The sequence below is a fragment of the Apus apus genome, chromosome 23, assembly GCF_020740795.1.
Source record: "Apus apus isolate bApuApu2 chromosome 23, bApuApu2.pri.cur, whole genome shotgun sequence".
Lineage (NCBI taxonomy): Eukaryota > Metazoa > Chordata > Aves > Apodiformes > Apodidae > Apus > Apus apus.
Window position 1 is genome coordinate 4,263,437 of NC_067304.1, and position 16,639 is coordinate 4,280,075.

The 16,639-nt window shown below is 50.8% G+C and overlaps 1 protein-coding gene across 26 annotated transcripts in view; it reads left to right on the forward strand.

The window, feature by feature from the left end:
* Positions 1–16,639, forward strand: part of NFASC (neurofascin) — a 91,567-nt gene that overhangs the window by 49,772 nt on the left and 25,156 nt on the right. For 12 of the 26 annotated variants that reach the window (XM_051638752.1, XM_051638759.1, XM_051638757.1 and 9 more), the window contains 13 exons: positions 77–243; positions 832–979; positions 1,602–1,726; positions 2,608–2,643; positions 3,406–3,507; positions 3,597–3,794; positions 4,768–4,838; positions 5,630–5,852; positions 7,767–7,882; positions 9,106–9,310; positions 11,146–11,268; positions 11,870–12,043; positions 14,032–14,046. In XM_051638752.1, coding sequence (XP_051494712.1) covers positions 77–243; positions 832–979; positions 1,602–1,726; positions 2,608–2,643; positions 3,406–3,507; positions 3,597–3,794; positions 4,768–4,838; positions 5,630–5,852; positions 7,767–7,882; positions 9,106–9,310; positions 11,146–11,268; positions 11,870–12,043; positions 14,032–14,046 — 1,703 coding nt within the window. The remainder of the gene's footprint in view (positions 1–76; positions 244–831; positions 980–1,601; positions 1,727–2,607; positions 2,644–3,405; positions 3,508–3,596; positions 3,795–4,767; positions 4,839–5,629; positions 5,853–7,766; positions 7,883–9,105; positions 9,311–11,145; positions 11,269–11,869; positions 12,044–14,031; positions 14,047–16,639) is intronic. The other 14 variants (XM_051638763.1, XM_051638764.1, XM_051638765.1 and 11 more) reach the window with 6 other exon arrangements.

The following is a 16,639-nucleotide window of genomic DNA, read 5'->3' on the forward strand; positions in this document are numbered from 1 at the left end:
CCAGTCCCGAGGGGTGGGGAGGGGAAGTTTCCTGCTCTTTTTTTCCCCTTACAATAATGCTTTGTGGTGTTGTGAGGTTTAAGAACGGCCAGGGGAACACACTGGATGGAGGAAACTACAAGGCACATGAGAACGGGAGCTTGGAGATGGACATGGCTCGGAAGGAGGACCAGGGCATCTACACTTGTGTTGCCACCAACATCCTGGGTAAAGCAGAGGCCCAGGTTCGCCTGGAGGTCAAAGGTAGGAGCACCAAGAGCTCCAGTTCAAAACACTCTCTTGGATCTTTTGCAACTTGCAGCAGAAACAACAACTTCTGTTAAGGGCGGGTTGGTTGTGTGCTCCAGTGGTCTGTCAGCAGGACAGGCTCTGTGGAGATTGGAGCTGGAATCCAGAAATGGGCAGAGCTTCCCTTTTAGTGTTGAAAAATCCCAAATCTGTGAAGACACTGAAGCTGCAGAAGGGCTTGGTGTGGGTGTTGAGCTGTGAGATGCCATCAGCATTGCAACAGGAAACACCAAGTGTACATCAGGATTAACTGATGGCAATAAAACATTTTCTAAATCAAGTTCCTACTGGGGCTTTTCCTGTTCAGCAAAACTGATTGCTGACTCAGGGAACCAGGTGTTTTGTAGAGGGTCAGCACAAATTAATGGCTTGTTAAATTAATTTATTTGCAAGCATTTGTATCAGAGAGAGCTCCTTACAGCAAGCTCGACAAAGACTTGACCCGCGCGCTTGTCTTTTCCAAGTAACACCACTCTTCATTGAGCTCCTGAGCCAAGACTCAGAAGTTTGGGGCCTAAACACTTTCTTTCTGACCTTGTGCAGACCCAACCAGGATAGTGAGAGGACCAGAAGATCAGGTGGTGAAGAGGGGCTCCATGCCTCGCCTCCACTGCCGTGTGAAGCACGACCCGACGCTGAAGCTCACGGTGACCTGGCTGAAGGATGAGGCACCCCTGTACCTTGGGAACAGGTCAGTCTTCAACAGTCTCATGGGTTTCTCTCCCAAGATTGTTGGACATTTCTGCAGAACGTTTCAGGAGTCACCAGGGATAGACAAACATCAAGTTCCCATCTAGGCAACATTTGCTGTTCTTGATACTTAAGTTACTTTCACCTTCCAACAGACACTGCTTAGCAGGTAAAATGGACTTCTCAGTAAATCCTGACTTTGATTATAGGTTTTATTTACAGATATTTTAGGACATCTTGATAAAATGGTTGAGTTAGTAACAAGCTGCTTCAAAATTAATGTTCATCTGCTGTGAGTGGTGTAGCTGTAATTTCCTTTCCCAAGCTGACTCATGAAGTTGAGATCTGATCACGGGACACCAGCCAGTCTGAGGTCAGACTGTTTTCCTAAAAGTGTGATTATTCCAGATATAAACCAGAGCACATTTGCTGATTCCTTAGGAAATGAGGTTTCCAAGAATAACTCAACACATCCTCAGCTGATAAAAATCTTCAGACCAGAGCTGTACTCCCATTCTGTGTGGGCTTTTAGATGTCATTTTATGAGAGAACAGTTAGACTTCAACCCTGCTGCCTAATGTGCTTAGGCACAGTTGTGTGATTATCCTTTTCATCCCTTTCAGGATGAAGAAAGAAGACGATGGCCTGACAATATTTGGTGTGGCTGAAAAGGACCAAGGGGATTACACCTGCGTGGCCAGCACAGAGCTGGACAAGGACTCTGCCAAGGCGTACCTCACCGTGCTGGGTAAAGCTGTCCTCCCAACCTACTGCTGCAGAGCTGGTGGCTTTATTTTTAATACAACAGACTGACCTCAAGGTCAGTCTGAAAGGGTGATCTGTGATCACGGAACCATCCTCTGGAGCAGAGATGCTCAGGGAGGTGCTGGCAGAGGAATTGTTCCGTGGCTGCGGGACTCGGCAAGGACGTGCTGCCTCATCTCAGGCTCTGACAATGGCCTTGAATTTGAGTCGAAGGGAACTTCATGTGAGAGCAAATAGAAAAGAGGAGCTAAAAATATGCAAACGTAGATGTTGAAGCTCTCTGAGAACTGTCCTGAATTTGCTAGTGAATTTAACTGGATGTCAGGCTGAGGAGCAGCCCTGGAGTGAGGGAGCCACTGCTGGCCTTGCAGGTCCCCTCTTCAATCTGGGGAGGGACAAACCTAAACCCTTTCCCCATCTCACAGTGAGACCTCCTCACAAAACACAGATTTATCACTTGGCCACCTGAGGTCTTGCCAACGTGGTGCATTCCTGGCAGTGCCCCAACCTGCCAGCACCACTGGCACGGACCCGCCATGCCCTACAGCAGTCAGAGCAACTGATTCCCATATCCCTAATAATTCGACTGGCCTTGATTTATTTCCCTTCCTTTCCTCCTAATAGCTCATTAACTCCAGAGCAGGCTGATGTTTCCCCATTGCCAGGTACTAGAAGTCTGAACAGAGGTGTGCAGAGCCTGCCTGGGAGGCTCTGGGGAAGGACACACTGGGCTCCCCAGGCAGGATGGGATCCTTCTGAATTCTGTAACTGTGTGTGGAACTTTGTGTTTGCCAGGTGCTCCTTTGGCCACCCAAGCTTAATGACTAAACTAACATGGTTAACAACCAATATCTTACCTTGCAGCCGTCCCTGCTAACCGTTTGAGAGACTTACCAAAAGGTAATGATCACTAATTCCTTTGGTTTGTTTGATTTTGTAAATTGATTTTGTTTTGCCTTGCCAATAACACCAACAGAAACTCTAGAGGTAGAGGTTGAAAAAGCTGGGAGCTGATGCTTCCAAATCCTGTCCATGTTGTCCTTGAAAACCCATCCAGATGGCCAGGGGTGGAAAAGTCTTGTGCCACATCATTTCATATCCCACAGTGCCAGGTCTTGGGCGAAGGAATCACCTGACCCATACCTGGAAATGGTGAGCTTAGAAAATAATCACTTTGAACACCTTGACCTTTACCTGGAAAGAAGTTATTACGGTTACTATCATTGCATGAGCTGGTTTTGTGTGACCTTGTGGATTGTGACCAGACAAGGAAACCAGAATTATGCCCAGAGCATTTCTAACAAGTCTGCTTTCATTGAGGTTTTGTGTCCTTTCTGTTCTCTTTGCATTTACTTTTCTGGACAGCTGCCTGCAGGCTGTTGTATGATCATATAACCAACCCCCTGCTAAGCCCCTTTGTCGTGCTCCCACCACCAGATCCCAGCAGTTGCACAGGGAGCAGGTGGGGTTTCAGGGCACAACTAGTCCATGAGCACTGGTCCACCAAGAGCTGCAGGACACAAATCGTGCCACAGAGCACGTGTCTTCCCACCGATCTGGACTGAGATGCCCAGAGCTTCCCCTCCCGGGAGAAGCAATGGGAACTGGGACTCCCAGTTCCAGGGACAATCCCAGCCTAATTTGGGATTCCTTGGCCAACAGAACGACCTGACCGGCCCCGTGACTTGGAGCTGTCCGACCTGGCCGAGAGGAGCGTGCGGCTGACGTGGATTCCTGGTGATGACAACAACAGCCCCATCACAGGTCAGACCCCACACTCCCGGCCCCCTATCCCTCCTTTCCCCTGGGAGCTGAGCCTGTAACCCCATCTCTCCATCCTCTCTCATCCCCAGACTACATCGTGCAGTTTGAGGAGGACAGGCTCCAACCTGGCATGTGGCACAACCACTCCAGGTACCCCGGGAACGTCAACTCGGCCGTCCTGAGCCTCTCTCCTTATGTCAACTACCAGTTCCGGGTGATTGCAGTGAACGACGTGGGCAGCAGCCTGCCCAGTGTGCCCTCCGAGCGGTACCAGACCAACGGGGCACGTGAGTACCCTCCACCCAGTCCCTCTTGCCATGGTGACCTGTTTGTAGCATCTGGCCACCGCTCTCTGTGGAGGCTCTTCCCTTGCCGTGCATGATCACAGCTCCTGTAGCAGGAACAGCTGGACAGAGGTGAGGGAATGAGCTGGTCCACGCATCTCCTGGGTGTTATTTTATATATCCCACCCTCAAGCCTGTGACTGATGTTCTGCAGAGCAGCAAAGCTCCAGTGGAAGGATTTATACAAAGGTCACTCCAGCAGAATCTGTTGAAGGAAAGTCCACCGTACAGAGAAGCTTTCTAAAGAAAGTCAGTCAGCCTTTCTGACCACAGGAAGTTCAGAAGTCTCTTGGAAAATTAGACTCAAGTGTAAAGTGGCCACCAGTAAAAGGCATTTTGTTCCAAAATTGCTAACTCATTGTCTGCTGCTAGAGCTGGCCAGGAGCCCAGGTCGATGCAGGAGTAAAGTGCACCCCAGACCATGACCTAGACTCAGGTCTTCAGTCTGTGTGCCCAGTGCTTTGTGCCTTGGAGGACACTTGGGTAAACTCACCAGGAATTCACAAGCAGCTTCGTGGTTCTGCTGCATTTCTTAATTGAACCATTGCGGAGAGATCTCTGCAATATCTGCTGGCATCTAGTGTTGGCTTTCGACATTGCTCTTCCTGTTTCAGGTCTCAGAAGTGTCGGACTTGGCTCCTGGGGTTGCTGCACAAAGGCTGCCTGGCAAAGATTTAGGACATTTGGGGGAGAAAAAAAGAAAGAGGCTCCTAAATAAATGGCCTGGTTTTCAAGAGTGCTGAGAGCCTTACGTTCCATTAACCTGAATGGGAACTTCTGGAAAAATCAGGCCATTAACTTCTGCCTTGGAAGTATTTTTGGCTTGCACAGTCAAGGGTTTTTAACCATTCACACAGGCATTTCTCAGCATTATAAACTGCTTTTTGTTGTTGTTGTTTTGCAACATGAATTTCAGGTCCTGAAATAAACCCGACAGGAGTTCAAGGTGCAGGGACTCAAAAGAACAACATGGAGATAACCTGGACGGTGAGTTCTGGGATGCTTGGGGGCCACTCAGCAGCTTATGGTCATAGATGTTCAGGTATAGAGAAGTCAGAGTCTCTAACAATGTGTGATAGAATAAACTTAATGATCATAAAGGAAATAAAAAGCAGAAGATGCATCTCCAGGAGAGGCCCCTGTTAGTGCCTAGAAGAGCCCGGGTTGCCCAGGGAAGCTGTGGCTGCCCCATCCCTGGCAGTGTTGAAGGGCAGGTTGGATGGGGCTTGGAGCAGCCTGGGCTGGTGGGAGGTGTCCCTGCCCATGCAGGGGGGTTGGAGCCAGATAATCTTTAAGGTCCCTTCCAACCCAAACCAACCCGGGATTCTATGAAGAAGGTTTGTGATAAAACCCAGTAATTTGCAGCTATGTAAGTGAAATGCAGGTGCTGGGTCACAGGCACAGGCTTGGGAGGGTGCTCAGTCTGACTCCTTGAGCAGTACATAGGGCTCAGGGACCAGCTCTTGCTTTATCTGATGGACCAGCAGGTGTCATCCACAAATAAGCCAAGATCTGCAGGGAGGCTAGAAATTGCAGTGGGAGTGTGGACAGGAATATGAGGATATGGTTCTTGGTCCTGCCTTGGGTCTGGAGGGCAAGGACTGGGTATGTCTCCCTCTGGGAACAACAGGATTGACCTCCTTTGAGATTTGCTGATGGAACATGAAAGAAATACCAGCTGCTGAGCAGAACTTTTTGGAGCTCCATGGCAGAGAAAACACAGCTGCTCTTTCTCCTTCTCACTTCATTATTTTTTTTTTTTCCTGTTTTTTTTGAAGCCTCTGAATGCAACTCAAGCTTATGGGCCCAACCTCAGGTACATCGTGAGGTGGAGGCGAAGGGACCCCCGTGGGAGCTGGTACAATGAGACAGTGAAGGCCCCAAGGCACGTGGTGTGGAACACCCCCATCTACGTCCCCTACGAGATCAAAGTGCAGGCAGAGAACGACTTTGGGAGAGCACCAGAGCCCGAAACCTACATCGGCTACTCAGGGGAAGATTGTGAGTATTTGCTCAGCCAGAGATTGTGTCTCAGAAGGGCAGGATCCCACCCAAATCAAGCAGTGCTATGAGCAGGTACCTGTGCTTAGGCGTGTTCATAGCACTGCTTGATTTGGCACAAAAATCCAGTTCCAGGCACTGGAAGAAAGAGGCTTGACCTTGAGATTCTGCTCTGGGCTCTGCATGGCCCAAGTCACTTCACTTCTGTAAGAGCCAGGGAACACTGGGTGTGCAAGACACTAAGATTTCATTTAAGATGATCTCTGGCTCTAGCCCAGTAAACCACATGAAATTATTTCTGTCCCTGACATCTTCAGATCACCAAGCTCATCTCAGGTGAGAGGTGCTACAAATGGCTAAAAGGGCCTCGGTTCATCCTGGACTGGATTCTTGTGCCTCTCTGATAAGGCTCCAATTTGGGTCCCTGTTTGCAACACACCATTGGCTGGGCTTCTCTTTAAAACCCTCCTCCTGGTCATGCAGAACTTGTTTAACTCTCTTTTCACCTTCTTTCTGGGCTACTGGTATCACCCTCTGCTCCTGTAGCATCAAGCCTCTGAACTGCAATTATCCTCCCCTGTTGGGACAATGTGCTTTGCTGCCAACAGCTTTATTTTGAAAGAAATCTAGAGGAGTTCCTCAGGTTGCAGCATCAGTGGAGGAACCTGGCTGTGCTACCTTGGGATTACTGAGCAGAGAGGTGGGTGACCAGGCACCCAGCCATGGCTCCAGGCTTGAAGACAAGGGGACACAAACAGGCCACAGTAATTTCAGGAAAACCTGCAATCTTGGTGCTGAGATAGAACACACAATGTCCTCCAGCTGGGTGTCTTCTCCCAGGGAAGGAAGATGGGGAGAAAAGGTGGGAGTGAGGGAAAGAGCTGAGCCTGGGAAGCAAATCTGGACCAGGCTGTTAGTGGAAAAGGACCCACCTGCACCATCATCTCTGCACTACTTGGCTCTGCACCACCAGGTGCTCTTTTCCAGTTTTAGTTTAAAAATTTGTGCCATAATTTTGAGGTGTGGGAGGATGTGACCAGGCCTGCAGATGTGGGCTTCACATGGAGGGAAACCAATGTCCCCATATCACACCCCAGGCACAAAAGTGTCCCTGCCTGTGTCCCAAGGGGTGGCACAAGGTAAAAATAACCCAAAACCAACCAACCAAACTAGTCCCTGCCCTGTCCTGTCTGAATTACTTCACAAATACCTGCAGATTTCTCCATACCAGCAGGTGACCTTTAAATAGGAGGCAAAAAAACCCAACAGCAGGTTCTGGCCAAGTTGAGATTATGGGATGTGGAAAGAACACGTGGTTTTGTAAATCCTGGGTCTACCCAGGCAGGTGCAGCAGGAGGGGCTGGATGTGCCACCCTGCTCCTGGAGATGGAGGGAGCCAGACCCCTTCCTCACTGCTGACATCAGCTCTTGCAGCATCGTGCAGGGAGTTCTGCTCTTCACTGGGTTGTTAATATTCCTGTGCTGGCTGAGGGAAAGATGGGAATTTCCCCCCCCTTTCCTGTGGAAGTAATGCTTGGAAAACAAGCTTTTAAAACATGCAAGAGAGGGGGACAGAGGTAAGTGATGATTTGCTATGTGTTTGGGTTCCCCTCACCCCCAACAAGAGCACCCAGAGTTGGCTGTTGCTCCTGTTTTGTTACCAAGCTTGGGAATTCCCAGAAACTGAATTTAAGGAGGGAGAAAAGGAGAGGATCATCCCCATGGAAGTGCTGCCAGCAGATAGGGCTGGCAGGGGTGCAGCTGCTTCCCCAGCAGCCCCCAAAGCTGTGATGGGAGAACCATGGTGAGGGTGAGGGGGGCAGGAGGGGCTCTCTGTCCGTCCGTCTGTCTGACTGACCCCCTGGGTACCATTGGGTCCCTAATGCACACTCTGCTTTGTCCTCAAATGCTCAGATCCCAAGGCTGCACCCACGGATGTTAGGATCAGAGTTTTAAACAGCACTGCCATTGCTCTGACCTGGACCCGAGTGCACCTGGACACCATCCAGGGACAGCTCAAGGAGTACAGAGTGAGCAAAGCCACATCTCTTCTGAACTGACTATTAATCCAGCTAATTTCCTCACGATCCCAGGCAGCCCCAGGGATGGAGCTGCCTGCGATGGGGATGACAGAAAAGTCACCTCTGGCCGTTGGGACCCTTGTCCCATGGCTGGGTGCAGACCACGAGGGCTGAGAGCTCAGCTTGGGAGCAGCACCAGAGACCAAGGGCCTTGGTTTGCTCTTTGGGGTGCCCAGATGGGGCTGGGGACATCTCCTGATGTTCCCACAGGGCTGGGTGCTGGGTTGGCCCTTCCCGTGCCTGGCTGCAGGATCTGGGGTGCTCAGACAGAGCTGCCCTTGTGCACCCAGAGAGGGACTCGAGGTGCTGCTGCCCGTGCAGAGAGGTGTCTCCTGGCTCTAGAGCTGCCCAGAACATTGGGCTGGCTCTGGGGGGAATGATCTGAGATAGACACAAACAGGTTTTTGTGTCATCCCCAAAGTACCTACCTCATCTTTTAATGAACACCAACACCTGCAAAGCCTAAACCCAGTGGTTTGCACTAACTGGCAACTAAAAACAGCATGGATCCTCTTGTGTTTGGGGCTTTATTTCCTTTTTAATGTTGAATACTTACTGCTTAGGTAAAATGCAGAGGACAGACCCTGTTCAAAACAAGACAAAGTCTGGACAAAGCCCCTTCTGTCAGAGTTTAAGGTGTTACCAAAAGTGTGTCCTGCAAACAGTTGCAGATTTTCAAATCCAGCAACCCCTGGAGCATGAAGTTTGATATTTTTTTTCTGTGTCTGCTCCATCATTCTGGTCTGAATGAATCTTATTTCTGCATGAAATAAGATTTACAGTCGGGGCTTTGAATGGGACACTTTCCAAACTCAGACTTTCCTTTGTGCCTGGACGTGTCCCACTTCCCTTGTCCATGATGACAGTACTAATCTGGGTAGAAAGGGAGAGTCACTTGATGCCAAAACCAGCTCTTTGTAGTCTGAGCTTAGCTGGTTTTGCTCCGTGACCTTCAGTAAGCACTTAACCCCATGCTCAGCCTCTTCCTCAGGTAACACAACTGACCTGTCTCACCTGGGTGGGTGGGAAACGTGGAGCTTCATTAATGGCTCTAAAAAGCGTCTGCGGCGAGAGCTGCTCTTGGAAGGGCAACGTTGTGCTATGCTTTGTTAATGAAAAACCAACTGCACTTAAACAGGATAAGCTTCACTTGCCATGCATGTTTCTTGAAGGCCTATTTCTGGAGAGACAGTAGTTTGCTGAAGAACCTGTGGGTCTCCAAAAAACGGCAGTATGTGAGTTTTCCTGGAGACCGAAACCGGGGCATAGTGTCCCGGCTGTTTCCTTACAGCAACTACAAGCTTGAAATGGTTGTAACCAACGGGAGAGGAGATGGGCCACGCAGTGAAGTGAAGGAGTTCCCCACCCCAGAAGGAGGTACGTGCCAGGATCCATCCCTTGTGCTGATAAGAGACTGGGGTGGTTCAGCTCTGAGGAGCAGAGCAAGACCTGCGTTAAGGGGCAGTTCTCAGCTGAGCCTGGGCAGCATCTTCTGGGCAGCATCCCTGTCTTGGTCACCACAGGGCAGGTGACATCTCTGCAGCCAACTCCTGTCTCCTCAATCTAAAAAAAAAAATCCCCTTCAGGTGCTTTGAACACATCACCAAGTAGCTCTTGAGGCTGAAGATGAGAAATGGTTGTAAAGCCTCTTCAGGGGCACAGGACCTGCCCTTGACCTGCTGCCTGACCTGCAGCGCTCGGGGAACTGCGAGCGAACGTGCCCGTCCTGCTCAGTGAAAGGCAGCAAATCCTTGCAAGACCCAAGTCCTTTTGTTCTGAAAGGATGTCCCTAATACCCCTGGCAGGCTTTTCAGGCAAGAGCACCTCGTTCTTCTGTTTAAAGAGCTTGTGTCAAGGATGAACTTGAGATTTTAATTTTCTTGCTGCCACGGGAGCTATTTATAGACACGCCAATAACTTTTTGTTGGAGCTGCACTTTCAGTGGCTGGTAATGACTCTTCCTGTAGCACAGAAGGTTCTGGTTCAGAATGTTCCAAAAATGCAAGAGGAGAAAGCAGTGAGGCTGGAAACAAATCCTTTCTCAACTACCCCAGAATATTATGGGGTCTTCCTCTTCATCCTACTCCTGCTGTACAAGGACAGCATCTCTCAGCCCTCTCTCTTCCTGAACATTTTCCTGGATGCTGACACCAGCTTCCAAGGATTTTCAGCAGAGCAGCCATAATTAAGCATGTTTAAAAGGAAAGGGCTCAGTTCCAGTAGGGAGGATTTGCAGTCAGGAGCATTTTGATTTAACTGCTTACATGTGTGCTGGAGACATGGAGCAGCTGGGGCAGCTCCATGGATTTGGGGTATCTGTATGGATTTGGGGTAACTATATACATTTGGGGTAGCTCAATTGCATACCTGAGTGGCATTGATTGAAAGAATGATAGAAGATTATACTCTTGGCATAAGTAAACTGCTGATTTGTTTTTTTCCTGTACCACTAAGTGATTTGATTGACTAGATACTGACATTTAGGAGAGTTAATGACATTCTGCAAAACTTCTGGTTAAAAAACAACAACAACAACAACAAATCACTAATCTCTCAGCTCAGAGAGTGAAGTTCTCTCCCTAGTCAAGACACTGCAATTATTAGTAAGCCAGGAGAATAATTTAAGTCAAGAATGTAAAATGCTTTCCTTCCTTTACTAGCTTTGAATAAGCAGTCATAAAAGCAGCTGTTCCTCAGGGTAAGGAGCACTGGACACGTTGCAGGTCCCTAGACATGAAATAACACAAAGATGCTTTGCAATAAGAGAAGCTGCTGCAGGATTTCTCACTGTTCCACCAGATAAACAGATGAGAAGTAAATGCTGGGCTGGGTGAGGGCTGCAAACAAGACCAGCAGAGTATGTGTGGAACACACAGAAGTGGGACCTGAGCTGTGTCCCAGCTCCGTGTTGTGGCTGTAGCATCATTTGTGGGTGCTGGAGGGCAGGAGGAGCTGGGGGCTGGGGTTGCATGCAGAGCTGCTCTGCTGGCTGCTCCCTGCACACCCTCTGCTGCAGCCTGGGCTGGTGCTTGGTTTCTGCCACAGCTTCTCGGTTCTGACCTTGGGGGGGCAGGTGTGGTTTATCTGTGTGTGCATTTCTGAGTGCCGTGCGTGTACCAGTCACCCTGCCATGCATGCACTGTTGTGAGGTATGTTATCTTGGATGTTTTCTCTTCTTTCCCTCTCCCTCCTGGTCCCGTCCTCCTCCCAAGTGCCCAGCTCCCCCAGGTATTTAAGAATCCGACAGCCAAACCTGGAAACCATCAATCTGGAGTGGGATCACCCAGAGCATCCCAACGGAGTCCTCACAGGATACAACCTTAGATATCAAGCCTGTACGTGCCACATGTTATCTTCTTAGAGACAATAATTAAGTCATTAAATATTTCACTTGCTGCTAATTACCTCCTCACCTGGGACAGAAAGGTCTCCATTAGGAAGTGGGGGCTTCCATCACAGGGTGGTGTTGGAGAGGAGTGATGGAGCAGTGCTGGGCTGGTGCAGTTAACCAGGGGGGTTGTGGGTGCTCAGCAGTTCCCCAGACTCGACCATTGAAGGGCAACGAGTCTGATCCCTGACTTAGGAAGCCCTTTACTGGTGTAGGAAGCTCATTAAGCACAGGCTGAGTAGTTTACACCCTCACTCCAACACAAGCTCCTGGCTGTGTAAAAGAGGCAGAGCGCAGAGCCCAGCACCACAGCCTTCTCTAAGCCCCTGGCACTTGTGCTGTGCCCTTCCTGGGCCACCTCTGCAACCCCAGATGTCCCTGCTGGTGTGTCCCCCAGACAGCAGGTCACCAGCTGCCCCAGATGAGGTGTGTTCAGCAGCAGCTCTGAGCACACGTGGGCCCACCCCAGCTGCAGGGCGAGGTGACAAGGTGGCACCCATCTTTCTCAACCAAGGCTGAAGCCACCACGACCTGCCTTTCCTTCCCAGTTAACGGAACCAAAACGGGCCGAACCCTGGTAGAGAACTTCTCTCCCAACCAGACAAGGTTCACCCTGCAGAGGACAGACCCCATCTCACGCTACCGCTTCTTCCTGCGCGCACGGACCCAGGTGGGAGAAGGAGAAACCTTAGTGGAGGAATCCCCAGCCCTGCTGAATGAAGGTATGTGCAGCAGCAACAGCTTCTGGCTTTGCTGCAGGGCTTGGGGAGGAGGGGGATGCTACATGGATCAGCCAAAACCTGGAGCTCAGGGAATCGGGTGGTCCACAGAGCAACCAGTACAAGATAGTAGCTGGTGCACATCTAGTGCCTACTGCAGAGATAGGCAGGTAGGTAGATGAGGGAGGGATGGATGGATGGATGTGTGTGTGTCCTGTGCTCCAGGGAAGCATCTTGCTGAGCCCCAAGCTATTAGAGTTCTTCAAGAGACCCTGGAGTAGCAGGCCACCCACCTTGCTCTCCTCTTGCAAAAGGTGAAGCTCTTCTCTGCTCCTCTGCAGTCTCTATACAAGCAAAATAAGGGGCAGGTGAGGGTGATTTTTACATGGCTCGAAGGGGCTGCAGCAGCTGCACCCTCTGGGCAGTGACCCCCCAGGCAGGGGCTCCTGTGGCCCTTCCCTGTCACCCCAAAACCAGCAGCTGACCTGACCCTCCCAAGCAAAGCCCAAACTCCCAGACTCATAATGAGAGAAAAACGCCCATTGTGGGACATTCATCAAACTAAGTGAAAGTTCAGGAGCCCTGAGGGAACTCGGGGAGACAAAAGTGGCTCTTTCCTTTCTTTAGCATTTGCTAACAGACTGATGATTTGGTTAGTGCTCTGATTTAATGGGGGTTTTGTCTCCTTTCCTCCATCTCCCCCTCCCCAACTAATGGCTCCGAGTAGGAAAAGTAATTTCTTCTGATGACCCAGTGGAAATGAAATGCTTCCTGACACCTCTTAGGTGGGCTGCAGCATCTCTAATTGATGGGATGGGAGATGAGGCTGCCCGTGCTGTGGAGGGGGAAGGAAATCAGCTAAATTACATCCTGGCAAACATGAGAGGGGACATGACATTGCTTGGAAAAGGAGCTTTGCTGAGCAAACTGTTAGAGCCCAGGGACTGGATTGAAGCTGCCAGTGCTGAGAGGCAGTAGCTGCTTCATGTACCTTTGCTTTACTGGTTTGTTCCTGTAGCAGTGACTGTTGGAGCACAGCTGAGTCCCAGCCACAGCCACCTGTATATTGCTGGCTTGTGCCAGGAAATAGGTACAGGTATTGCCAGGGTGACAAGGTAAGGGGCCTTGTTCCCCCACCCTGGGGTCAGGGGGGTGTGGATGGGGGGGGTGGTACCCAAGTGCTCCCCACCTGCCCCTGCCAAAGGGACAAGCTGCTGCCAGTTAGCAACAGGACAAAGCCTTGGCAGTGAGAAACACTAAAGAGTCAAGTCCCAGCCTGCAGATGCAGAAATAAGGCAGCTTGACCTCACACCATGAGCCCCTGAGGCACAGCAGGCCAGAGGGGAAAGCATGGAAGTCCCATGAGCAGCTCTACATGCCCTCTCTGCTGTGAAGCTACATGAGAGATGGGTGTGGAATTAAAAAAAAAAACACAAGAAAACCCCCACAAAAACAAGCAAAAAAAACCCAAACCAAACACCAAAGCAGATTAAGAAAATGCAACCCATTAATGTGCTCCGAGGTTGTTTTCTGCTTGCCAGGCTCATTCACCTGAGAAGTTGAGATAAAACACATTGCCCTGGTGCTCTGCACCAACCCACACGAGGCAGGACGAGCTCTGAGCTTGGAATTAATTACACTAGAAAAAAAAAAAACGAAGGTGAAATTCAGTGTCAAAACCAGGATAAGTACCCGCTTAGGCACTTTGCTTAATGGGCACCTGTGGCCCCTCTGCTGAGGTGGCGTGTGGGGTCCCCATCTCCCCGGGGACATCGCTGTGTGCTCTGCCCTGTGCCAGGGTGAGGGGCTGTCGCTCCTGCATTCACTCCTCCCTCTCTTTCTCTCTCTCTCTCTGGTGACTCTGTGCAAGTGGTCCCGAGTCTCTTGTTGGTGTGTTCTGGTTGTTTTATCTGTTCCTCTGTTTTTTCTCTTCCCTTTCCTTCTCCGCTGTCCTCGTATTCCCCTCCCTACCCTTGGCGCTGCCTCCGAAGCCACACCAACCCCAGGTACCGTACCGGCCGGAGGAGGTAACAGGCATGGGGCAGGGCTCCTTCTATGGGGCAGGGCTCCTTCCATGGGGCAGGGCTCCCTCCATGGGGCAGGGCTCCCTCCATGGGGCAGGGCTCTTCCCATGGGGCAGGGCTCCTTCCATGGAGCAGGGCTCTTCCCATGGGGCAGGGCTCCCTCCATGGGGCAGGGCTCCCTCCATGGGGCAGGGCTCCCTCCATGGGGCAGGGCTCTTCCCATGGGGCAGGGCTCCTTCCATGGGGCAGGGCTCCTTCCATGGAGCAGGGCTCTTCCCATGGAGCAGGGCTCCCTCCATGGGGCAGGGCTCCCTCCATGGGGCAGGGCTCTTCCCATGGGGCAGGGCTCCTTCTATGGGGCAGGGCTCTTCCCATGGGGCAGGGCTCCCTCCATGGGGCAGGGCTCCCTCCATGGGGCAGGGCTCTTCCCATGGGGCAGGGCTCCCTCCCGGCTGCTCTCCCTGCTGGCAGTGAAGCATGCGCTCCATTAACCCTTTCAATGGGAAGGCGAAGGGTCTTGGGGGGTGGGTTCGAAATTGGCCACAGGAAACCATGGCAGGTAAACCGAAGCCCCACGGGCAGCAGGGATGGAACAGGCTGCACCAGGGGGGCTGTAAAGATTAAAAGATCCCTGAGTGGGGCTCAGCAGCCTCCCAGGTGCCTCGTGATGGCCAAACCCACCCACCACTGCAGCTGCCACAGGCTGTACAAGCAAAAAATGGGAGTCTAGTCACCTTATTCAAGAGGTTTTTTTAATCCCTGGGCTGCACAAAGAGCCTTCTCCCTTTTGAAGTCTCATCAACCCTGCCCTGCGAAGTACAGCCCGTGTACCAGCCCTGCCTGGCTCCGTGGTGCCTCTGCACTGCCCTGGGGAATGTAAGCTGTGTTTGTTACACCCAGTGTTGCTGCTGGAGCAGCAGTACCCCCTTGCCAGGCAGGTCTGTGTCCCAGCAGAAGGGCAGCACCAGCCCCACCTCCCCGTGGCTCCTGGGGCTTTTGTACGGGAGGATCCTTTTGTTTCCAGGTGCCCATTGAAAGGGTTAAGGAGGATGGTTGTGGCCCAGCTCTGCATGTCTGCATGTGAAGCTATTGCTGCCTTTGCCCTCCATTGCAAATTTCTACAGCAGTGTTGAAGCAGAGAGGACCCTTTTCTTGTGATGGGGAGGGGGGGGGGCAACATCTCCACCTGCTTTCAAGGAAACCCAGCTCCTCAGCTGCCCAGTGCCAACCCTGCCAAGTCCAAAGCACAAGCACAACTACTGGTGGCCCAAAGGAGGATGCCCACCTCTTGCAAAAGCTGCAGACATCAGGGTGTTTTGTTTTTTTTTAATTCCCCCTCTTTGAGACAATATTTGGGCAGGGGACCAGCCCGTGAGCAAGCTCAGGGGGCTGGTGGCAGTGCTGGGGAGCACAGCCAGCCCAAACAGTGCTGCAGAAAAGCTTCTGCTCTGGAGCAGCAGCCCCTGATTGCCCTGCACCAAGGACTCGGTAAGAGGTTGTGCTTTGCCTTTGCTGGACACAGCCCTGGGGCTCCCCAAGGAGGAACAGCTTCTTAGGGAAGGCTCTTCCCAAGGGATGCAAGGGATGCAGGTGCTCTCTGCACCTGTGGGTTTTGCTTTCCTACCTTACGGATGTTTCTGCTCTTACTTTGTTGCAGTGATTGCTCTTCCCAATATTAGGTTGTAGGGTTTTTTTCCTTTCCAAATAGTTGCCCTAGTATATTTTTCCTTCCTAAAAAGAACAAGAAAAAAGGGGGTAACAGATTGGTCTCCTTTGGGTGGTGGGAAACTGAAAAAGGGTTGTAACCTTTTGACTTAGAGGATCTCTGTTCTCTGTGTCTGGGAGGACTGTTTTGCTGCTCTGGCTCATCCTTCAAGCCCAGGTTTAGCTTATCCACAAGAATCTGCGTTTCCTTTGTGGCTCAGGTTCACCTTCTTAAAGTACTTGTCTACTTGCAGTGGCTGAGCTTTGAAACCACAATCTGATCTCTTTATCCTTTGAGCATCACATCATTTCAGGCCTAATTTCTTACACCGCTGGAAGCTAGATTGATTCTTTGCCATTTCAAAGATAATTCTACAAGAACAGGGCTTACTGGTTCCCCTAGCCCTCTTATTTTCTACCTTCTCCTAGGAGAAATAGTAAGAGAAAAGCTACACCAGAGCTGGAAGGTGTCAAAGTGTCAGCAAGTGGAGCAGCAGGTGGTGAAGTGATAATTCAGCTGCATCCACAGCTTCCTCACTGTGCTCTAGGCTCCAGCAGGAGAAATCAAGGATCCAGGACACATCTTCATCTTGCTCTTGAGCTGGATGTCATTTCTCGTTAGGACCCAGGGCAATTCCAGCAGTGTTTGTCCCAAGAGGCTGTTTCTCTTCCAAACCAGCACAGGGCTCACGTGAGACGCTGCTCGACCTTTCTCGGAAGCTTCAGCTCAGCTCAGTGACCTAGATTTTGTAGATCTTTTTTTGTGGGTTCACAGCAAAAAAAAAATGCCTTAAACTGCAGTAAAATGCTCTTTGCCATGGGCTGCTGGCACTAAAAAAAAAAAATAATACAAAAAGGTCTTTATTTTCAG